Source organism: Rhodamnia argentea, chromosome 2 (genome assembly GCF_020921035.1).
Source record: "Rhodamnia argentea isolate NSW1041297 chromosome 2, ASM2092103v1, whole genome shotgun sequence".
NCBI lineage: Eukaryota > Viridiplantae > Streptophyta > Magnoliopsida > Myrtales > Myrtaceae > Rhodamnia > Rhodamnia argentea.
In genome coordinates this window covers 33,293,108-33,317,770 of record NC_063151.1, presented here as the reverse complement: position 1 = coordinate 33,317,770, position 24,663 = coordinate 33,293,108, and the positions used below count along the sequence as shown (strand labels likewise).

Genomic DNA, 24,663 nt, shown 5'->3' with positions numbered 1-24,663 from the left:
GATCAAAAGCATCTAATAATTTTCCGTAAAATAGTGGTGTGATGCTAAAAACGATTCGCGCATATTTAGAAACCCCGACTCAAGGCCAATGAAACCGATGGATTTCCATTAAAAGCTATCCTGTCCCGATCTTGACTTGTTCGTAGTTAATCGATCTCACGAAGTTGAGATCGTAATCTCTTCGTTCACATGTAGATCCGATAAGGAATTGTGAATCTTACTGGAATACTCGAAAATAGGTCGACCCATCTCTGATTGATCTTTAAACCGGTGTAGATATTTGCCCTTAATAAGCTTATTGGGGCCATTTTATAGGGCACCTGTCTCTCACATCCATTGACCGGGACATAGTACTTGCAGAGATAAATGCCATCAGTATTTTGGTACTACGCTCAAAATTAACCACTGGCGTTTAGCGCGGTTGAATTGTCTAGTAAACAAATTACTTAATCGACTCGACGACATAACACACGTTTACACTGTCTGGTTTGAAAAAAAAAATTAATAATCTTTGCCGGAGATTCCTTGAGTACCCGTTAACCAATTTTTGATTTTAGGTTATAGCATTGATTGAATCAAAGCTTCTTTCACTAACCAAATTCCCCTCTCTAAAGAATACAGAGGCGACGTATCTTAAGGTTCACGGACATCGCTGTCCTAAACTGAATTGCAGGGACAAAAGATTTCCACGGGATTTTGGACAAAATTGACGCAATCCGAGTCATCAAGCAGGGATTTTTTTTTTAAATATATTATTTTGGTAATAACATATCGTGGCTTGGAGGAGAAGAGTTGGTGTCAAGAATTTCTCATTTTTTTAATAAATTACCAAGCTTCAACAATTCTACGTTAATTTTTTTAGTAAATTACCAAATCTGGGCGAGGTCGGCCTCGCCGTGGGTTTGCGAGGCCTCGGTGGGGTCGTCGGGCTCGGCGAACCCCCTCGGCCATCCTCCACCCCTCGCCGGCCATTGCCAACGATGGTGGGGCGGCGGCGGCGGCGAGGGTTGTGATCCATCGCTGCTGCAACCGCTTCACTATTTTTTATTAGTTTATTTTTAAATTTTTTAATATTTTGTGGATTTTTTATTATTTTTTAATTTATTGTTTTAATCGACTTGGAAGCTCCGGCAAGCTACGTAGATGTCATGTCAGATTTCCAACAAACTTCACCGGAGTTGGCACCGAAAAAATCGTTTTTAAAAAAAATTGGTACTAAAGTGAGCGCCGCACACAAATCACTTGAGTGAATACCATTGAAAAGTCACGACACTCACCTAATCGGTTGAAAGTTACATTACTTAAGCTGACATTTTGTAGAAGTTATGACACTCGAGTCGTCAAAAACAAAGAAAGAAAGCGTGTAGTGTCCTAATCCCCACAAAATCACCGGTGGGCATTGCATGCATTGACATAAACTTGCACGGGTACATACCTTATGCCTGCGTTTACCTAAATTATATACTTGTATATATTGTTCCATTGTTATGTTTTTCATGACCACGAATTACGAGTCAACTGCCGGTAGTTGCACAATTTGACGATAATTGGGATTAGACTGTTAAGCATGGTCAATGGCACGAGGAGGAAAAAACCCAATTTGACTTTCTCATGGTCTAGTATGAATTTATAGTCAATTCAGCGTCCAGAGTCAGATATACGATTGCATTTCTCGACAAAGTGGGCCCCGATTCCCAGTCATCAAAAGATTTATTGTGCAAATTCACTTCCCATATTTTCTAAGCTAATCGCAATATTTCAATTTATAATTGTGACGTCACTTTTCGAGGTTTTCCTCGAAGAAACGTGCTGATGAAGGATGGGAAATTTAATGGAGCGTTCGCTCGTAAAATTCTTAGGAACAAAACCCTCCGGATCCTGTGAAATAAATTAGCCTTTGCGACTTTATTTGTTTTTCCGAAAATGAATGATTCAATTTTTTTTTTTTCAAAAAACACTTAGTCTATGAAAATATTTCCATTATCGATGCTTTTTTTTTTGTGCATTCATTTGTATAGATATAAGGGCCCGTTTTTTAAAATTATTTATTTACAGTGAAATGAACAGACCATAAATTAATCTATTTTAACAATGATGTGAGATTCTTGCTTTCATTAATCGAACATCACTGTCGCATGGACCTGTCCAAAAGAGAATGAAATGTCGCGGACGCAAACAAATGTGAGATCCTTGGAAAGAAACGCATGATATGCCCCAACCATAAAAAAAAAAAAAAGGAACAAGAGCTAGCTTGATTAAGATGTTTATAATATGTAATTCAACTCAATTCTTATGAAACAGTTTATATTCCTCGTGGAAAAATTGTTCAATAAAGATCAAATTCCCAGACTTAGGTCCCAAATCAAGTTAAGCTGAAAAGCACTCTCGAGTCCCAATTAACCAAAAAGAGCATATCTTTTGGAAAACTATAATTTAGGAGAGAAACTATGTACTGGGTCAAAGTGCAATTAACTTCATCCTTTGTCCCATTTCCAATTTCCACATCTTAAAAGAAAATGATTAATTTTGACTTAACTTTTGCTTATTGAAAGAATAGTTAAGTGTTTCATTTCAATGGTATAGTGATTAAGAAAAAATGTTAATGATGTAACTGTATAAAGACGGCCGCAGATCTATAAACAGGAGACGTTGCATGAGTATTTACAGGCTCTTTTGTATTGTTGAAGCGATAAATTTTATTATTAACGTGACCATTACAAAGAAAAGTGAGTTAATCTACGCATGTAGCGGTACCGCAAGCCTAAATTTCCAGCAGAGAACGACTTTCTTAATAGATGAATGAAATCTTCGGGCGTGATCATTGCAAAAGCAGAGGCCGATTGTATCTTCATCTTGTTATAACTCCCTCTTAAGAAAATAATTAATAATCAACGTCACAGAGAAGGAATGGTTTTCGTCGACTCCACGCATGGGCAGCGACGAAGGAATTCGCAAGGCATAAACTTTAGGACAGACTTATTTTTATCCTTCCTTCCTTTTTCTTATATAATCTAACTCTCTCCGAAAATTTGGACATTGAACATAAAAACATGGGAAATTTTTAAATAAGTATCCGAAATGTCCTCATTTTCTCAAATAAAAATCTGAAATGAACTTTATTTCAAATGAGGGCACGAAGTGCTCTCACTTTTTCTAAAAAGGGTCCGATCAAAGACATTTTTGTCATTTGATTTTTTATAAATTTTTCCTTTTTTTCCCATCCTTCTCGCCAATGGCCGGTCTTAGGCAATGGCCGGCCACCGACGCCCTTGTCACCCACAGGCGAGGACAACCCACATTGGCCTTGCCTGGGCCATCGAGGGTTGCCTTGCCTAGGTAGGGCAAGGGTTGCTTGTCGGCTTTATTGGCCCCAGGCCAAGTCGGGCCTCGCCAAATCCATGCAAGGGCTGCCTTGCCATTAAAGAAAAATAAATGGCAAAAATTCCCTCGATGAAGCCATTCTTGAAATAATGAGAGTACTTTATGCATTTATTTGAGAAAATAAAGGCAGTTCGAGCTCTTATTTGAAAATTTCTCTAAAAACATTAACGTTAATTATACGAATAAAAAGTTTATATTAACGGGTTGTTTTTTTTTTTTTTTTGACATGGGTTGCCGCCTAGTTGTCTATATATTAATTTTTTTTTGGTTGATCTTCACCGGAGGAATTGCGAAAGATGGTATTGCCTTCTGGGTCGTAAAGTAAGTATGCTTTTCGTATGCTAACGTACCCAAATGAGACTAATCGAGCATCGGATACACTATAAAGCACTCATCGGGGGTCAAGATTGGTACAAATTGTTCAAGTTTATATGGCAAATCCATGCTCTCCGCGCATTAATTCGGTATGTTATTATTATGTAACCTCTATTTCATATGTATTAGTGCTAGACTTTGACACTTTTTTTAGACAATTCTTATGTAAATATCGATACCACGAAATAAATTACAAGAAAAATAAAAGATCAGGTAAAAAAAAGGCCTGAAAAGGGAAATTCCTTTCTCTTTTTTTTTTTTTTTTTGGGCTTTTATCGTGCTCGACCATGGCGTGCTCCATGCGATTTCCTTGCTGGTACTTTATTGAAGTTTGGTTTTCTTTTTTTTTTTTGGCTTTCTTTCTTTTGTATGATATTGACCAAAATCACATTGGCGGCTCCTCGTTATCGTGCACCGGACAGGGGATTTGTCTTTGTTTTTTTAAAGTATTAGTAGTGTTAATTTGTATTGGTTAGGACAAGACTTTGGGACAATGGCAAGCAAGAGCGAGCACGCACGCGTTGCTTCTGGTCAAAACGTGTTTCCTCCGTCCAATTGGACCCAGATCGCCCCGCTAAAGCCGGTAAAGGTCAACGATGCCGACAGGCAACCCGGTTCTCTGGTCGATTTCATAAATGTCAAGAGGGATGGGTTATCGGATCTGATGCGATGGGTTATCTATCAGTCGGGGCTCCGCCTGTGGCCCAGCTTACCTCGTTCGTTGTTGCCATGCATCGTCATATCACGACCTTTCATAAAAATAAAAAAAAAATCCTTCTTTTATTATCTTCTGTGGACCACAAGGCGATGCTGATAAATTGGCGCGAAACGTGCATCACTCGAGCGAAAACAAGACGCACATGTTTTTTTTTTAAGCACCGATCCTTCTCGAATCATTTCGACACATACTCATTACTGAATCCGGTAAATTGGCGGCCAAGCGTTTGCCGCGACAACCAAGAGCGTGCTTACAACCGCAAGGCTATACTCTGATGTGTGCTTTCTGGGACTTAAGTTGCTTTGCAGATATTTGGAATTTGCTCAATTTGAAAGCTTTTTATGTATGATTTTAACAAACGAATGATGTTAAAGGCTAAAACGTGTTGTGTGCGCCAACAAATTTAAGAACCCGAGGCAAGAGATCCATAGAGTTGAGCCCAGACCAAAGACATAATATTCAATCTGAACTAGGAGCTTCAAATTTCAGCAACTTCTTTGTGTGAATCAGTGACGTGGACAATGTTCCAGCTTCAAATTCAAACAGCAGGAGCACCTAAGATTTGGCGGTTTTCGAGGTTTTGCTAACTAGAGTAAGTAGAAATTTCAGACATTCGGAATGATTTTTTCATGTTTTATCGACTCCAAGTCGTAATTAGGACAACGGACGCGAAAATAAAATGAAATAGAAAATGAATTGTATCATAAAACTGCAGCAGACAAGTTCATGAGTTTTAAACCTGGGAACAGTGAGCCCAAATCCCAAGGCCCAGCGTTGCCCTCGTCCAGTCCATTACAAGAATAGATGGGCCTATATGACGTGGCACATGGGCCCATGTCAAGATCGTAATGTTTCGGACCGAACGAGACGTAGCCTCTGAATGTATGGCATGCCCTAAAAAAAATCCGTTCCGTTTGACAACTCTAGCTCTTGCCTTATCAAGTCACATTAGTATCACATACGGCAACGAGTTTTTAGAAACTCCACTTTGTATTTGGGCGTGCCAAGTCAGCTAAGTGATTTTATGATCGCTAGGAGAATTTGATTGCATTAGATTCAAAATACGTGAGATTTAATTGTATTTTTTGGGAACTATTAAAATTTAATTATTTAATTACACATTAAGCTAAAAAAATTCATAGATATGCGATTGTTATAATATTTTTTTAAAGAGTTAATATCACGAAAAATCTCAAATTGACACACCTATGATAAATCTATTCCCAATTATTTTTTTTATCACAAAAAATGTTAAATTTGTATACTTGTGATAAATTTACCCTATGTTAGTTTTCGTTAAATCTAACTCACAAATTCTTGAGTTGGATGACGTGTGACAATTCATGAGTATTTCAATTTGAGGCTTTTACCCTATGTTTATCGCGGATATGTTAATTTGGGATTTTTTAGGTATTAACCCAATTTAACGGAAGGTAAATTTATCACGGATATACCGGTTTTGAGTTTTTCGTGGTAAAAAAAGTTCATTTATGATAAGTTTGTCATAGATGTACTAGTTTAAGGTTTATTTTTATAAAAAAAATACTATGGGATAGATTTATTATTGGTATATTAATTTGAAATTTTTTATAATAAAAAATAATTTGTGATAAATTTATTATCGATGTATCAGTTTAAACTTCATCATTTTTTAAATAAATTAATGTAGATTGACGGTCTCGTTGTCCAGAACAATGGAAGACTTGCCGAGGGACTGCAGTTCCGGAGCCGCCATCAGACCTCGGACCTTTTCTCACATCAATGCGTCCGACCCATTGACCATCTCCCTCCTCCGACTTCTCTCTCTACCAGAGAGAGATATAGAGAGGGAGAGAGAGGACGGCCGTCACGAAACTCCCTTCCCTCACCATGCCATCGAAGCCCATCAACACCTACACCGTCGCTCTCATGCTGTCCTTCACCATCCTCGTCCTCTTCCTCTCGGGCTTCCTCGAATTCCCTTCCCTCGCCACCTCCGTCCGCTCTGCTCGCGGGCCGGGGATCTCCGACGCCGCTGCCGCCCCCGATCCGTTCACCGATCTGGTGGGCGCGTTCAAGAAATGGGACTCTCGAGTGGGTTGTGCCCGGTTCAGGGAAAGGCACGGAGGGCAATTGGGAAATGGGTTCAATAGGTCGGCCTCTCCTTCGTCTTCTCTCCAAGTGGGTGGCGATGGCGAATCGGAGTGTCGCGAGCTGCAGCTGAGTCACGTCAGTGTGCTGGTCAAAGGGTGGACTTGGATCCCCGACAATTTGGACAATCTGTACCCGTGCCGGTGTGGGTTGAGCTGCTTGTGGACTAAATCTCCGGTTCTTGCGGACAAGCCCGACGCGTTGCTGTTTGAGACCTCGACGCCTCCGCTTCTGGTACGTTTCTTTACTTTGGTCATCTAATGTTGTAATTTGTGAGTTTCAGTTAATTCAGTTGTACAGAGAAGTTGTAATTTCATGTTCAAGGCGAGTCTTTTCCGAATTTTAGCTGCATATTAGCAATCTTTCGAGCGGCATGTGCCACAAAATTATCTGCAGTTCAATTCTTTTCTCAATTAGAGAAGACGGTATTGAAGTTTATGGAGTGATGGAATTCATAATCTTTTATCTGTTTAATGTATCTACGTTCCAGATCAACTCTAAATTACTGACGCATCAAGTTTTCTTCTAACCGAAACTGAAAGCTCTGGGAGGAACAGAATTAGAATCAAATCAGAGTGCGATATCTTTTTGGGGAAGGATTATCATCACTGCAATTCTACATCTGGAAAAATCTCCATTGCTGGGGACGAGCATGTCCTTCTGGGACATTACAAGAGTATTAGATGGCTGAAATGTGAACCCTCAGAGCACAGTGTAATTTCTAGCAGCCGTGGTATTGCCACTTTGTTTTGAGTGGAGAAAAAAAGTCTATGAGCTGAAGTAATTTTACCTGGAACCCTCACCGAGCCACTGGCCACATACTTCGCGTTCGGTTTGATTTCACAGAATGCTGTTTAGGATTTTTTAGTCATTTGAGAATGGTATCGGATTGGAGGATAGGTATATTGTAAGTGGAACATTCTGGGGAGCGCTTGTCAAAGTGCAACCTCCCTTCCTTTAAATAAATGGAAGACTCTCTCCCATGCTATCCTTTTGGTAAAACCTATCACTTCAGCACCTAAGAAAGGCCCGTTGTTCATGTCATTCCAATACAAAACATGTCCTAACGACAGAAAATTTGTTAGTGTGTGTCATCTTGTCCACTGGCAAAGAATTTTGGAAAGAGAATCAAGAGTGGAACCCACAATTTCAGTCAGAATCTTCTCAATCAACACGACTATTTTCTGGTTAATATTCATCTTGAAGTGAAGAAGATTGCACCTTAGGTGTAGCAACAACCCTACATGCTTCTTGTGAAGAATAATTGCATCATTGGCAAAAAGATGTTGAACCAGTTGCCTAGTCCTCAGTCCCAACCACTTCTAACCTGTTTGGTATACTAGACGTTTTTGCTTTTGGTAATGTTTCCAAAATCTTGGACATCACAGAGAAGCTGTCTGGAATTCTTATTTTACCAAAAGCATTGAGAGGTGGATCATTGAATGATCTTGAATTGTATGGCATCGTAAGGCACAGTGGCATAAGGTCCTTGAGCCAACCCATGGAACTTATAGAGTCTTGAATGTCTTCGACCAAAGGATTTGCAACTACCGACTTTTGTCAAAGTAATGTCATATGAAATTGGTCTGAGATTGCAACATGCCTGTGGTCAAGTTCAAATATCCATGTATGTGATCTTGAAATCACCTTTGGTCATTCTTGTAGAGAGAGGTTCTAGTGGTTTAGGTTGCCTTCACTGTGAGCTATTCTTTGGTTCAGTTTCTAATTGAGTTGTTTTTTGTTTTTTTTGGGTCGAGTGCTAGTTGTGAACCATAGCAGTCCAACATAAAGATTTTTCCATCGACTTGGTCTTTTTATTGGTGCTCTGCAATAAGAATGCTAGGCTAGGCTCTTTACTAAAGTGTGATACATGGACATTGCTATGAGGCTTGAAAAATAAGCACGTGGAAGCTGTCCCTTGAAGCTTGTTTTTGTTCGGTTCAGCTCCAGTTTTGCTCAATTGAAGCTTATCGATTTTCTTGGAAATACCCATTCGTATCCTATTTTCATTTAATGCGGTGGCTGTCCTAGCTCTTTTTACTTTGCTTCGAACCTCCTCTTTGTGCCTGCTAAACTCTTTTTTGGCCCCATCCATCTATATGTGCATGTGCAAATATATGATTGAAATGCTGATGTGTGACCCCGGAACAGAGACTAGGCGGTTGTTGCTATTGCAAATTGTTTTTCCTATTGCTCTCGACTCTTTTCTCATGAAATCTTTGACTATGTTTTCACTTTGCCATATTGTTGTCATATTTGGTTACCCAACAAAAGGTGAGAAGAAATTGCCCTGCTGTCTAGACATCTGTAATGGAATAAGAAAAAGTTATTCGTGAAATCCACATGTTTAACTGCATCAATTTGTACGGCTGATTATTTGCATTCCTGGTCAGATGGATGGTTCATGCCTTTGCATTTGTAGATTCTTCATGTCCCATTCTTGTTGCTGTTTGTCTTGATCATTTTTGCGTTTTGATAATAATCACTCTAATTAAATAAATTATTTTACTGGCATAGCCCACAATCAGCTTAAATGCTTAGACATGAATGGATTTCTTTAATTTTCCTGATTGATATCTGCTTCTATGAAATTTGTTGTACATGCTGCTGCTGCTTTAATTGAGAGTATCTTCTCTCACTGAACATGCTAATATCAGAGGCGCAATGGGGATCCACTACGTGTATACATGGATCTGGAGGCTGGCCGAAGGAGATCAGGCCGAGAAGATGTATTCATCAGTTACCATGCAAAAGATGATGTCCAGTCAACCTATGCTGGATCACTTTTCCACAATGGTCGAAATTACCACGTGTCTTCTTTTAAGGACAATGTGAGTGATCATCTTGTCCATCCCTCTCGAGTCTCGTCTTGATTCTCTCCCTATTAAGTTATGATCCCTTCAATGTATTAAATCTTGTTATGGCACCCCAGGAGACGCTGATTTATTGGTCTTCCTCTCGTTGCCTTCCTCAAAGGAATGAACTCGCAAAAAAGCTCCTCAAATTGCTGCCTCACCATTCATTTGGCAAGTGCTTAAATAATGTCGGCGGTCGCGACAAGGCACTTTCTTTCTATCCTGAGTGTGCCAACGATGCCAGTGTCACTCCAAAATGGTGGGACCATTTACACTGCACCATGTCTCATTATAAGTTTGTTCTTGCAATCGAGAACACTTGGACGGAAAGTTACGTGACAGAGAAGCTATTTTATGCCCTGGATTCCGGGGCGATCCCCATCTATTTTGGTGCCCCCAATGTCATGGACTTTGTCCCTCCGCATTCAATCATAGATGGGAGCAAGTTTAGCTCCATGGAGGAATTGGCAACTTTCGTGAAGTCTCTCGCGAATGATCCAGTGGCATACGCCGAATACCATGCATGGAGAAGATGTGGTGTACTAGGTAATTATGGAAGCACACGAGCGACAAGCCTCGACACCTTGCCGTGCCGGTTATGTGAGTTCATTAGCAAGAAAGGTGGGAGAAATGCGCGAGCTTTATAAAGAGTTGATTCTTTTTTTTGTTTCCTTTTCATCTGATTGATGCGCGGTGTTATATGAGTCTAGTCCATGGCCATTAACATATATATAGAGAAAGAGATGGATACGAGGAGATGGTAGATTAGACATTGATGTAAGCATGCCACTAACAAAATCATCATATTAATGAATACGAAGTCATCCTGATCTTCGGGTTTGGACTTCTCTCCGATTTTGTGAAGCGAAGGCAGATTGGTGTTCGGTTGTTGCCTGTGCTTGTTTCGTCGTTTTTGAGTTCGATCTATCCCTTTTGGGTTGCTCGGAACTTATATGATTGAGGATGGGAGAGGAGAGGTGGAAGAAAAGGCTCGGGATGGACTTAGGAGTCTTTTCTTCACAGAGAATAGGAATCTCTGTGGAGGTGTTGCAGAAATAAACCTTCCTTCTTGCAAATCGAATACCTCTAAACCATTTTCGACCAAAAAGTTTGTAGTGATCGCCACAGCGGCTGCCCATCTTGTCGGGCTTCGTTCTGTGTCTTTGCTTGTTTATCATTCGATATGGGAGAAAGAAGTCTGAAAGAAGATGTCTCTTCAACTGAACTGCCGTCTGATTCGAGGGTCTCCTTGCGAGGAACTCTTTTTAAAGCCACAGATGGATTCTCCGAGAGCAATGTGGCCGGTAAAGGGAGATATCGAGGCGGCTGGGTGGCTGTTGAAGTGCTCAACTTGGGCCAAAGAGGTGCTTAGATGCGGAGGGTGATTGGTTTCTGATTCGGTCCGATTTTTTAGTGGTCCAATAAAATTGGTAGATTATTAATAGGGGTGAGTAACACGAACTTACTTAAAATTAGGTAGAAATAAAATAAAATAAAAATATTAATCGATCCGGGTTTTCTTGGAACCGGAAACCAGACCGATGCCCTCGAAATTGACCAAATTGGCTGGTTCAGTCCGGGTGATTTTCGGTTCGATCGATCCGTGTAGCTCGCCTCTACTTCGAAGAGTTTCATCTCGGAATGTCAAGCACCTTAGAGGCCTTAAGACACCAAAATCTCGTGAGGATATTTAACGGCTACTCGAGTTTGGACAATCACGGCAATGATTTTGAAGCTCTATTACACGAATACATGGCTAATGGGAGCTTGGAGAATTGGATAGACCAAAGAAACGAAGAAGACTGTCAAGTATGAACATAGACATGGAAAACCAGAACATTTGGGACTAATGCAGAGGTTAGACATTGCCATTGACATTGCTTTTGCGATCGAACATCTTCACGAGGATCGTAGTCCAAAGTTGTACAAGAATAGCATTTTTGGTTAGCCAGATTGTACGGAATTAATGGAATGACACAATTAAATTAAATTCACAAGATTTATGACTTGATTGTATTTTTTATAAGTTTGAAAACTTAATTGCACTTTCACGATAAGTTTTAAGATTTTCTGTGTACTTGTTTTTTTTTTAATATTCTAAAAGGTCAAATCAAACTAAAAAAAGGAATTCTATATAATTTCTTTAATGTAGGATGTACTTGCAGATATCAAATAAGGCATTACTATTAGAATTGCGAAAATTGAGCTATGCCATGTAAGTAAACAATTTCTAATTATGCCTTTAAATTGAATTAAATAACTTCTTAGAAGGATCAAACACATGCATACACACTATACAAAAATCTTAGGGAAAAGTGCCAAAAAGTCCTAAAACTATTGTATTGATATCAATTTAGTCTTAAACTTTTTAAATTGAACAATTTATTCTTAAACCTTTTGCATTAGTACCAATTCATTTCATTTAGTCAATTTTAGCAGGAAATCGTTGACGTGGATGCTGGCCGTCCTACGTGGCACGGATGGCACCGACGTGAATATTTTAAAATATTTTTCCTAAAAAATGTATTTTTATTTTTTAAGAGTATTTTCAATTTTTTTCTTTTGTTTTTTCTACGGCTGGCGAGGTTGCAAGGGCCTTTGCATCCTCCTGCACGGTAGGTAAGGCCGCGGTGGCCCTGGGTGAGGCCATTGCTACTGCAAGTGAGGGTCACCAACCAATGTGAAAGAAAAAAAAGGAAAAAAAATAACTAGAAATATTTTATTACAAAAAATATTTTAAAATGTTCACGTGAGTGCCAGCGGTGCCACGTAGGACGAACGGTGTCCACTTTAGCGGTTTTTTTTTATACCTAAAATGGTAAGATAGATGGAATTGGTATCAATGCAAAAATGTTTAGAACTAACTTGATTCAATTGAAAAGTCTAAAACTGAATTGATAACACTTATGTGAGATTCTATAGGACCTTCTTCTATTTGTTGTCAAATGATTGGAAGAGATGCATAGATGCACTATATAAGTCATGTTCATGTGGATTAACTTTTAAATGATAATTTAAGTTGTCCATTATAGGTGGCGGCTATTTGTATGTAGACAGCATCAAAATTTTCTTTTGCAATTAGAAGAAAGTATTTTAGCATTATAAAATCCTAGGTGATATACTTAGAGCAACATTCGAAGAAGGCTGTATTACGGTGTCTTGGTATGGATAGATCATGCGCAAAAAAACATTCCCATAAATTAAAAATTTTAGATTTCAATTGTGTTATGCAGATAAGTTGAAAATCTGAAAACAAGATCATTAAATTTAGGGATAAAGTGCATTGGAAAATATAAAACTTGTCAAGAAAGTACGATTGAATCTTAAGACTTCCAAAAGTTATGATCTAAGTATTAAAATTTATCAAGTTGATGCAATCGAGTCCTGTTAATTACGTCCAACTTGACATATAAAAAAATGCTGAATTGATAATTTTTTTATTACTTTCTCTCTCCCGCATGGTATTGTTTTTGTTATTTTCTTTTTCAAAGTTTACTTAAATTAACTAAATAAATTAAAAAAAATGATACATATTTTAAAAACCAAGAAAAATGGGGAACAAGCCGTCGCCCACGCCATGGCCACCGTCATAGCCGTCGAGAAGGGCCGACAGAGTTCCTTTGGGCATTGCCGGCTCCCCGCGAGGGCCTGCTGACCTGATTTGGGAGAGGGCGCAATCCTCGTCCCAGATTTGAGAGGAAGTTGTTAGCCCAGTCACTGCGGTAAGTGTGCAGTTGTTGTTGATGTTGTTTGTTTTTTTTATAAACTTTTTTTAAGCTTTTAGCTTTTTTAATTTTTATTTTAGTTTGTGTTTTTTCTCAAATTTTTGTATTTTCTCCTGACATGGAGCTTGATAGGCGCCACATCATCACCACCCGTCTTAAGAAAGTAATAAAACAAGATACCTTGGCATTTATCGTTAATTAATCGAAGGATTCAATAAATTAATTTGATAAATTTTAAGATTTAATTACATTTTTTGAAAATTTTAATATTTAATTATATTTTCACGATGAATTTTTGAAATTTCAGTCCAAATATTTTAATTTGATCATACGAATATAAATTTAGGATTTTTGATTTCGCCTAATATCTTATCGTGGGAATAATTTAGGGTTTTGGGTGATTTTTTCCCCGTTTTATTATCGCTTTTTAACGACGCGTCGTCTTATGGGACTAGGAGAGCTTTTCAGTTTCTCTTCATCTCTGGGCTTCTGTCTGTCTCTCCCGCCCTCGCCTTTGTGCTCCTGCTGCCTCTCACTCGTCGCCGTGTCGCCTCCACTCGTCGCTGTGTAACTCCTGTCTTCGCCGCCGAAGCAGCTGCTGCATTTATTCTCGACGTCGTCCGTCGCCCCGGCCACCTTACAGCGGCCGAGCCCAGCCAACCGACGCCTCCAGCTACTCCTCATCGCTCTCTCTCTCTCTGCTTGGACAGGCTCCGGCGGCTTTTCGTCTGCAAGGTATCAGTCGCTGTATTTTCGTTTTCATTTTTTTCTTGTATAGAGCTGCAAGTGGGCCTATGGGTTGTTAAATTTAGAGAATTGGTCCTTGGCATCATATATTGCACTTGTGATAAATTGAAAATTTGTTTCGGCTTACTGGAGTTGTAATACTCGAAATTGAAGGGCAAAAGAATCGGTTTCGCAAGTGAGTGCCGAATTCTCCTAGTAATAGAAGGGAAAAACCGAGTGAATTGAAGCAAGGACGTCCAGCATGGGTAAGGGAGGAAAATGAGAGTGTCATTGTTGAACGGCAACAGTTCAAGCTTTTTTCTTAGAAGCATCTTCGGTAGTGGCAATTCTCTTGCTTTAGGAAGCGTTTGGAGACCTCTTAAGGCGCGAAACCCGGCTAAAGCAGCTGGGTTCTTGCGTTGCAAATCAATGTCGACGGATTCGCCTGTGGTGCAAGTGAAGGAAAAGATCGATTTGACAGAGAAGGAGAAGATGATCTTTGATAGGCTTCTTGCCACCATTCGCCATTTTGATCTCTCTACCCAGCTGCGCGTTGCTGGTGGCTGGGTCCGTGATAAGGTTGGTGTATTTGCTAGTGCAGTAGGGTGTTCAATTCGATGTGCCTTTAAGTTCTTTTTGCGGTACTAATCGTGCACAAGCATGTTGTTTTGTGATTCTTTTGAGATATTTTTCTCCAATTACATGTTTATTTATATCCAACTCAAGTTCTTACTTTTCCCTTCCCATAATATGCGTGCTTTATTTGTTTGACTGGGGTTTTTTTTTTCTTTGAAGTATTTAGAAAATGCAGTACTTTTGTTTCTCCTTATGAAGTTTTGTTTCTACAATCAGTAAGAACATCAGCTAATTAGGTCTTTGTCGTTGTGGTTCTATTGTTTGTAAGCTACTGGGGTTGAGACTGCATTTTATTATTATTTTTTAGTCATTGAGCGTTATTATTTGCAGGGGATAACTTAATGGTGATGTAACTAATAAATCTTCGAGTTTAAGAATGTGAATGGTTGATTTCACAGTCATTTTTAGATATGTTTAGTATTACTCTCAGCCGCTGCCATCTTGAGCCAGTTGGGTGCCCTTATGTGTCATGTAATATCAGTGACTGACATTTAGACAGGTGAATTTAGTTCTATGAAGAGTTAGCATTCCCTTGGCACCGCATCTATGAATTACTCTCTTATGTATATGCACACATTCACATTTTATGTGCTACTATTGATTACGAAAATTTCGTGGTGGTATCATCGCTATAACCTGTTATTGGGTGGTGATGCCCCTTTCCTAGAACCCTCAATAGATAGGACCTTTTCCAACATTCGACAAGGTGTCAGGGTAATTATTTGAGTAGAGAAAGATTATATGTTCCTGGAAAGTCCCCGAGATTCTTTCAAACTGATATAAATGATTTACTGTCGGTCATTTTCAGCAAAATTTTTGCTCAGAATCATTTATCATGTTCGAGCTGGAATGATTTGTAGAGATGGTATAATTATTGTACTTGAATCGATGTGAATGACATTGTGAAATTGGCGGATTTATTGTGTTAGACCTTTCTTTCGAGAAGATGATGAACAAACTCATGTTATCTCATCTTTACAGCTTCTAGGGAAAGAGTGTTATGATATCGATATCGCACTTGATGACATGTTGGGTAGTACATTCGTTGATAAGGTTACCCAATATTTGGCATCAACAGGAGAAGAGGCACAAGGTCTGGCTGTTATCCCAAGGTACATTGAGCTTTGTGCTTGCCTTTCGTCTTAAATTATTATCTTTTCATATTTTAATGTGTGAATGTATGATTTGACTTGAAGTTTATGAGTGAGTGTTGATCAGTTGTTTATTCTTCATCGGGAGTTTATAATGTGAGCTGTGGTTGTTTGTTTATTGTGCCACCCAATTCATACATAGTGATTTCTTCGTCACTGAGAAAAGGAAAGACTCGAAAGGAGTGTTCACTAGAGTATAAATTAAAGAGGAATAGGTGCACAATACTTGCTCAAAAAACTAAGACTTTGGGATCAAGCAATGCCAGCTAAAAGTGCGAAGGAAGAGGATTAAAAGAGTGTTTTGAAGGCATAGAGATTGCTGTTTTGAAGATAAAAGACTTGATTCTTCATGATTAACTGTTTCTTTTACTTAACAAAATTTGAAGTGCTAGACATTTTATATACAATCCATTTCTATCTGTGTGGTCACACTGCTTTTCACTGACCTCAAAGCACAACCCAAGAACTATTAAGTAAATCAAATAAGTTGAAGAGGGGTTCCAATTGCCAATCTCGTGCATATCTTACGAACCCTATGTCCCTCCAAAGGGAGACTGTCATCAGAAGTGGATCACCTCATGATTTGTAAAGCAGTCTCCCAAGAGATAAAGCCACTCTTGGAGGGAATCAACGCTTTCAAAATCTTATTCAAATTGAGATAATTGGCCTTCTTACATTAATTTTTCCAAGGGCTTTGAAATATGATTAAGTGAAGAGCAAATGGTTCACTTTAAGTGGATTAAGTAGTGTGTGCAGGATGAAGTATTTACTTCTGAGAACCCCTTTTTTGCTCCAGTTTTTGCCCCTCGATTTTTTTCTTTGGTCTCATTATCTGGTAAGGTCTACTGTCTTCCCGAGCTCCGTAGAAGGCCTTTTCGTTTTCATCTCCTGTAATTCTCTCTTAACTTGTTTTTGTATGTTAGTCATGAAATTTGGTTTCGTTGGCATAGTTGAATTTGGAACTTCTTATTACATGAATATCTTCTCATATTTTTTGATTGAATTAGGTTGTGGTATATTATAGTGGCAGATGCTGGCTCCATTCTGATTGAGTATTTGAAGACATTTTTTATGTAAGTTTAGTTTTGCAGCAACCCAGACCAGTCGAAACATCTGGAAACGGCGAGGATGCGCATCTATGATACATGGATAGATTTTGTGAACTTAAGGTCTGAAAAGTACAGTGAGAATAGCCGCATTCCCACCCAGATGGTATGCAGTAGTACAGCTGTTAATTCATCTGCTGTGTATTTTCTTTCCATCCGTATGTTATTATCTTGTTTAGTCATGGCTTACTAGACGGTATCATTACCAGTCGAAAGTAAAAATAGCTTTTAGCCCTTTTATGAACTCTTTCTTTTAAAGGGAAAGAAAGACAAGCAAATTAGTTAGGTGGTATCAATAGTACAGCTGTTTGCTTGCTCCATGGCGGTACTTGTAGTTAAAAAAATGCAAGTCTACAAATGACGAGCATGTAGCTCATAATCAAAAGTAAAGTGACTTGAATTCTGACAATCACATGTCTATTCTTGAACGAGGAACTTTCTTCTAAACTATTTTTTTTTCTTTTGCTAATTCACTCGAGAGACTTGTTGAACAGACATTATTTTATTTCAAGTGTCGAGTATATCGTTGTAGAACAAGGGGGCCTCAGAATCACCATGAAAGCTAAAGCAATGAGCTCAAGGTCTTTTATATTTTGTGTCCATGGCCAAAATACATTTTTGACATCAGCTTAGTGCTTTCTCTTAGATTGTCAATGCTTATTCTCTCTCTCTCTCTCTCTCTCTCTGGTGCTTCTGATGTGATTGCGCTTTTGCTCAACTATTTATGACCTGAAAATCTTACTAGTTTCTTGGTTGTTACTTTTTTGAATGGTTGTTCAATTTGACTTCTCTTATAGGATTTTGGCACTGCTGAAGAGGATGCTTATAGAAGGGATTTAACTATAAACAGGTGTCTCTACATCTTTATGTAACTGATGAATTGCTCTTGAATCAAAATGTTAATTGCATCAGATTCTGTTTATCTCGAATAATTCATTGCTTAGTTTTAGGTGGTATTTGATCTAACACCTGTTAGTTAAATTCATTTGGATGTATCAAATCATTCTATTATTGATACATGACAAATCATTCCGTTACTCTATCCAATGTTGTCTCCGGTTATTGAGGTCATTGAATGGTTGTCAGTCGTACCAGATAGTGGACATGGTCTGCTCTTCTGTGAAGTGTATGTAGCTCCAAACTTACTGCCTGTTGATCTTTTAATGTCAATTACCTAGATCGTACTTCAAGAGGAATTGCTGGTTGTTTTGGTTTTCTGGTCAGCTGGCAAGAAGTCATGGAATGTGCAGTCTTTCATATCTTTATTTGGAATATCTTATGTTTTAACTTATAAAGTGGTTTAGCACTGCATGCCGTTGATTAATTGGTGAAATATGTACATTAATGAAATTGGATTCTGAAGACGATGATCCTCCCGCTATTTTAGACATGACTGGACATCCAGATAGCAGTTGGTTCTTTATATGTTTAAAATATTAAGTTTGTTTACTTCAATCTGCTTCTGTACTTCAAACAGCTTGGCTACTCTTATTCGTATCATTCCACTCTATTGGTCCAGTTGTTTGATGACCTAAATTTTTATATGACAGCATGTTTTACAATATCAACACCAGCTCAGTTGAAGATTTAACTGGGAGAGGTTAGAATAAATTTTCTGACTTGGTTTTCTTTTTTATGACAACTTTTTGGGGAATCAATCTCAATAAATTCTTCTGCTTTTCGAATTTTCGTTCACTGTGCAGGGTTTGAAGATCTTAGATCAGGAAAAATTGTGACACCTCTAGCCCCAAAGGAAACATTTCTGGATGATCCACTGCGAGTTCTTCGTGCTGTTCGCTTTGGTGCTGTTTTATTTAAATATTGTTGAGCTTTTGCTTCTTGCTTTTATTTAGTTCTGGATATTCTTATTCAGTCTGCCTGAGACCATTTATAATGCTACCCATTGCTATTCGTTTGTTAGTAGAAGCAAATGGATGCAGTATGTATATAAATAGGGAAAGTATTATTATATCTTCGTCAATTCCATAGCTTGTTGCCTTTGGACTGGTTGTACAGAAATGTGTTAAGAGTTTCACGTGACAGTCTGAGTACACATGCATGCACCAAATGCAGTCTTCTATTCACATCATTTTTCATGTAAAAATGGATGTATTGCCGGTGTAAACATGTGACTGCATAGGCAGGTAAAAGTTTTTATTCAAGGAAGTAATGATCACAAGAAATATATACCTACAATAGAGTGTGCCAGAACCATGAGCCTACCGTTTGTACACTATGTGTGATTCTTTCCTTTCGAAGCTCTTGGATCCTCTTGCATCACCAGAATTCCTGATTTGGAGAGCTTAATGACTTATTCTTATATGAGCTTCGTAAACCTTGCTTGTTCACAGCTCATCTTACAAAGAAGCTTTCTTTTTTTCATTCTTCTGCCATATACAAGAGTTTTGCGTGATCAAAAAGGAGCTTTCTGCTACTTTATCTAATGTCTGGTCATCTTTGTACCTCCATGCTCATCATCTTGTGTTCACTTCAGGCGCAAGGTTCGGATTTACATTGGATGAAGAGCTGAAGAGAGCTGCCGCATCCAATGATGTCAAAGATGCACTTGCAGCTAAAATCAGTAGAGAGCGCATTGGAACAGAAGTATGTGTCTAGAACATTCCTCCATTGGCTGCTTTTTCTCAATAAATGTTTTTTCGTGGGAGTTCTTGTGCATGCGGCCTTTATCTTTTCTGTCATCATCTCCATCTGGTTTGTATATCCCATCTGTTGTTACTTCTCATTGATGAGATAGGATCAATGTTTTTCCCCTTCTTTGGTATGGCAGGTTGATCTGATGATATCAGGCAATGAACCAGTTAAAGCTATTGCTTACATCCATGAGTTGCAATTATTTTGGGTTGTCTTCAGTCTACCTCGTGAACATGAGCTGACATTACCAGAAGAGTGCGATAGGTTGGTTTATTTGGGTTCTTATGATTGTCTAGCTAGACATGATTGATATCTACATATTTGATACACCGTTAATAATACCTGAGCATTCAGCAACATCAGGCTAGGATATGGGTTGTCACAATCTAATTTATTCCACTTCTGCGAATCGTGAGTATCTAGTTGTCCAGCAAATTTGTTTTGAGTAAGAAAAAAATGAGATTTGTGCTTATGGATGTTAAGACTATGGATAGTTTTCAGTAGAGTGGCTTGTATTGGGTAATATGTTACAATCTTGACAAAACTGGTTTGTGAAGAAGGAAACATAGTGGAAACTTTTTGTGACAAAAGAGAGAAAATAATAGATTTTACTGTAACTTATAGAGGGGCCATTTAATGGGTGTAAGAATTTGTGATGCTTTTCCATGTGAAAGATGGCGGTGTTTTATCTTTGTCCTTCTTTTGGCCCCTAGAGAATGGTGAGCATATATAATTCCATTTTTTTTTAGGGGGCGTGGGGAGGTGAGGGGGGAATGTACTGCGCAACTACAAGATCTCTTGGTAGTAGTGAGACTTGATGGCCACTATGATAGGCTCTTGTTTCTCTACAAGAAAAGAAGTGAAGCCTAAAGTATGGTGGTGTCTTCAAAAGCTTCTTTCTTAAAATCTACCCAACTGGGTGTAGGGGCTGGAGCCATGCTTTTTCCTACAGGATGGACTAATCAAGTGTACTAACGTTTCTTTTGATTAAAATGTAGAAGCTTTATTAAGAGAAGAATGCACACTGCTAAAGTATACCAAATATTCTGCAAAAAGGAAATACAAGTTGAAGACAATGAGAGAAGGAAGCAAGCTAAAAATATAGCGAATTAAATCCAAAAGGATCGTAGGAAAAGCATCGAGAAAGGCTAATGTTCGGAGCGCTACACGCCTGCTAGAACTCTTCTTGATTTCGGGAACAATATCTGTCAAGTTGTTGTAGAATTGGTGGTTACAGCTGATACGTAGCATTTACCGCTCTTAGACTTTGACTGTAGATCTTTGTGGGTTCTCTTGTTCTCATTGTTGTGTCAGTGCATAATTTCTTACAGATTGCATCTGTCGATATGTTTCTAGGCTCTGCTTGGCTTATATGGATGCTGCATGGAGCCTTCTGCAGCTAATTGGATCATTGTCTCTTGCTGTGCGTGATAATCCTTGAATTTATGCTATTTCATATTGGTTTATGCCTTTCGACCACAAAAAAAATATTGGTTCATGCTTGAGTTTTTGTGTTTTTCTGCAGCTAAATGGCTTTATGGTATTTAAACTACTCTTTGGCTTATAGACTCATGCTGAGACGCTTGCTTTTGGTTTCCCTGCGACACATGAAATGAGCGGCACATGAAACACTCTATGCTGAATATCTAGCAGAACCGTATGATTCTCATTATATTTTGGATGGAAGATTTCATAATATGGCTTTAGAAGTTTAGACTTGATAAGGATTGATTTGAAGCACTTGGTTGCTTGATTATCATAATGATCTTATATTTTAGCAGAAACAGGCAACTAATGGAGTGATGATGCGAAACTGGCTGTACTTGTTAGCAGGAGATAGGTTTACTAATTGTAATTAGCTCCATTCATCCTATCTGAACCTAGTTGAATTTTTCAATCTATTATCTGGTCATTTATTTTGCTTCCTTGTAGTTCTCCTTTATTTATTTCTGAACCTGCGCTTGATTGCCATTTGCATTATGTTGCAGGTTTACTGCGATCAAAGTTTTTTTGAGAAAAGAACATTGTAAAAACATGCAAAGAATTATTGTAGGCATGCTGATTCCTTCCGCAGGCCCTAGCCGCTTGAATTTTATAAGTTCTGTTTTATCATAATACTATATTATATATGCTCAGGCACTCCAGCGACTGTTTTCTCCTGTTTAGATTTCATTTATTCAACCAGCCACAGCCATTGTCATCGTAATTGGTTTACTAGATTTGTTCTATTTTTGCATGGTCTAATTGATAGAATTAAGTTCCTGACTTATGCTCAAGCAAACCATGTACTTTATGTAATCATTGCTTATGCTACTTGTTGCTTGATGTCTTTACCTGTATAACTCGATGTGCATATTCTTCTTGAACTTTCCTTGGAGTAATATGCTTTTGATTACTCAGTATGTCTACCTATTTCAGGATGAACAACGAAGGTTGTCCTTGTATGCAGCTCTGTTTTTCCCATTCAGAACCATCACATACAAAGATAGCAAAGGCAAGAAGGTACCTTTGTCTTTACTTTCTTCAATTTGCATCTGTATGTGTCTTCTAATTGGAATAATGGTTCTTCTCCTTTTACATAAGAGCTTCAGCTTTTGGATTGGACTTAAATTGGGAACAAAAAGTTATCCCAGTTTTTACATATCGTTCCCTTTCTATTGCAATCACAATTGTTTAATATCTTTTGTAGATTCCAATCGTCAACTATGTTTTTCGAAACTCTCTCAAGCGAAAGGCTAGCGATGCTGAGACAGTGAGTTCATATATACACCCAGTGAATATTGTACTTGTATTTTTTTATGCAGCTATAACTTAATAGTAGTTAAAATCTTTCTCCTTTTAAGGTCGTCGGTGTACACTCTGCTGTGGCAAGACTGCTTAGCTTGATTCCTTTTCTTGAATCAAATGTTGACAGAGAGCTCAATGAAGATGATATGGGCAGTGAACTTGTTGATATTCCTGCTTCGTCAAAGCTGCGGGTATTAACAGGTAAGAATACGTAGGAGCAGTTTTTCTCTGGTTACTCTGAAATTTTTTCGGTCTGCTATTTTGTCACTCAATGTAAGAACATTTGGAGTAATGAACTAAGCCTTCAGGATTCTAGAGGCTTTATAAGTGAAAGCACAAGAGATTCGAGGCAGTTATTATATTAATTATCCTGTATTTCCTTGGCATCACCAATCTAAATGATAATATGTGCTGTGTTTCATCAATGTATTATTTGAGACTATGCAACGACTTGGGGACAAAAACCAGTTGAGGAGTGCAGCCGTATTTGGGAGTTGGAATCCTCATCTGTTTAGAATTATGTATCATCTTGGCTGAGTTCATCACATTCACGTCGAAACTGAAACAGTATACTGTGCATCAATATTTTTATATTGTTTTAGCAATACACATGCTGTATATATTGTGAACCCAATGTGCTTATGGACATGTTTATCCCTAGCTAGGCCAGATACTCTATTCAGGGCGATTCCAATTCAATTTACAATTTATATTAATGTAATTAATACAATGTACCTATGTTTCCTTGTTCTTTTTCCTTGCCTTTTTAACCTTGAGTGGTTTGTCCGAAGATAAGGCCAAGCATGTTACCTTTGGTGTTGAAGTAGTTTAAGAGGACTGAAACTACTTGGTTCACCTTTCTCTTCTTCGGTTTGTCGCATTTTGTCAATCTGTGCTATTTTGTAGTGTAATTTTATGAGGTACTTACGCACTACTGATTCTTGTCTATGCAGGATTTCTCCTGCGAGAAGTTAAGGATTTCTGGCGAGTAGCACTATTGATTGCTGTGCTGGCTTATCCCTTTCCTATTGGCTGCTCTGAAGATGCCATGTTCAAGCACTACGAATTAGACAAGAGAAAAGAGGTGTTCAAGGCAGTTGAGAATGCTATTCTCAAATTAGGTATATCCAGATGTCCTTTGCTTCCTTTGTCTTACAAAGTTCATCCATGCGTTGTGGATTGCTCACAAAGGATTTATGTTCTGACCCCCTTCCCTGTGCCACTGGTATTTACGAGAACAGACACCCAGAGAAATTTTGTTTGCATGTGTACTTTCTGCATGAATTCCACTTTTGTTAAGAGTTTCGGTGGAATCTTTTGGAAGAATAGTCTTGGGATTTGTTTCGACCATTGTCCTATATGCACTCCATTTGCATAATACGCAGGCCTGGAAAAAATATGGGAAGTGAAGCCTCTAGTCACTGGAAAGGATATTATGAATGTTCTGCAGCTCAAATCTGGAGGTCCATTGGTTAAGGAATGGGTAAGCCATAGTTTCCTGCTCTGATCTACTGAATCGTGGAATTGAAGCTGACTTGTTATATCTTTTTCAGCAACAAAAGCTACTTGCGTGGCAGCTGGCAAACCCAGCTGGAACTGCAGATGAGTGCCTAGAATGGATGAGGCAAACTCATTTGAAGCGAATAAAAATGGAGTGAATTTACAGCATATCTTTGTAGTTCAGACATATTCCGCAAGGTCTGGAGCTGCAACTACAGTTGTTCAGAAATATGTGGAAACTTTACAGCATACGGCATCAGAATACTAGTTTCAAAAGTACATTTGTCCCGTTTAGGATGTAAATTCAAAGGCTGTTGGTGGGCTATTGAAATTTCGACTACGCATATCTTGTTTTACAGGACAGACAGGATGCGTCTCTTATTATTATTATTATTTTTTTGGGTCAGAAGGATGCGTCTCTTATGGAAAGTTGAATTTATGGGTAGATATTTCATCTCCAGTTGGTACCAAAGAGCACTCCTCTCTCTGTGTTTTTGTGGAACTTGAAAAACGATACATGCATAACTGCATGGTACGAGCAGGGGGGAAATTGAAATGGCAGAAAAAAAGTAATAATTGCATGATGGCTTGTATCTTTCTTGTTATTCTGATTAATCATCCATCAGGGTCATCTGCTGGATCAAATAATTTACTTGATCTTCAAATCCCTTGTTCTTTCTAACATCAGAATAAATTTCTAGTGTATGCAGTTCTCTAGGAGGCGACTAACGAAGTTCACTCCAGACTGACCCGTAGCTTCTCCAGACCAATGGTGGAGATTGGTGATTACAATGATAAAAGATGTCTACCTCGCGTGTCTGAAGGGCCCTTTACTGATACCCACGTAATTACGGGTGGCAATCTAAGGGTAAATTGTTAGATAGGCCAACTTGATCCCAACTCGTGCATCGACCTACTTTA

At 38.5% G+C, this 24,663-nt stretch overlaps 2 protein-coding genes across 4 annotated transcripts; both read left to right on the top strand.

Annotated features, from left to right (window-relative positions):
• Nucleotides 1-6,209: 6,209 nt before the first annotated feature.
• LOC115739557 (alpha-(1,4)-fucosyltransferase) lies at nucleotides 6,210-10,349 on the top strand. 2 transcript variants are annotated; one of them, XM_048275346.1, is made up of 4 exons: nucleotides 6,210-6,838; nucleotides 7,505-7,600; nucleotides 9,262-9,435; nucleotides 9,537-10,349. In XM_048275346.1, the coding sequence occupies exons 1-4, from the start codon at nucleotides 6,344-6,346 to the stop codon at nucleotides 10,104-10,106; spliced, it is 1,335 nt and encodes a 444-aa protein (XP_048131303.1). In that variant the 5' UTR covers nucleotides 6,210-6,343; the 3' UTR covers nucleotides 10,107-10,349. The 2 variants fall into 2 exon arrangements, with proteins under 2 accessions (XP_048131303.1, XP_030528570.1); XM_030672710.1 differs by lacking the exon at nucleotides 7,505-7,600.
• A 3,269-nt stretch (nucleotides 10,350-13,618) lies between these two features.
• Nucleotides 13,619-24,326, top strand: LOC115739516 (tRNA nucleotidyltransferase cca2). Of its 2 annotated transcripts, XR_007197707.1 has the most exons (17): nucleotides 13,619-13,919; nucleotides 14,085-14,489; nucleotides 15,528-15,658; nucleotides 16,789-16,909; nucleotides 17,601-17,653; nucleotides 18,354-18,403; nucleotides 18,507-18,605; nucleotides 19,298-19,407; nucleotides 19,592-19,719; nucleotides 20,812-20,878; nucleotides 21,874-21,957; nucleotides 22,145-22,207; nucleotides 22,299-22,443; nucleotides 23,196-23,363; nucleotides 23,628-23,725; nucleotides 23,796-24,115; nucleotides 24,150-24,326. XR_007197707.1 is itself a non-coding variant. In XM_048275344.1 (16 exons), the coding sequence occupies exons 2-16, from the start codon at nucleotides 14,190-14,192 to the stop codon at nucleotides 23,898-23,900; spliced, it is 1,722 nt and encodes a 573-aa protein (XP_048131301.1). In that variant the 5' UTR covers nucleotides 13,619-13,919; nucleotides 14,085-14,189; the 3' UTR covers nucleotides 23,901-24,214. The 2 variants fall into 2 exon arrangements, 1 of the variants encoding a protein (XP_048131301.1); XM_048275344.1 differs by having other exon boundaries at nucleotides 23,796-24,214.
• Nucleotides 24,327-24,663: the final 337 nt, after the last annotated feature.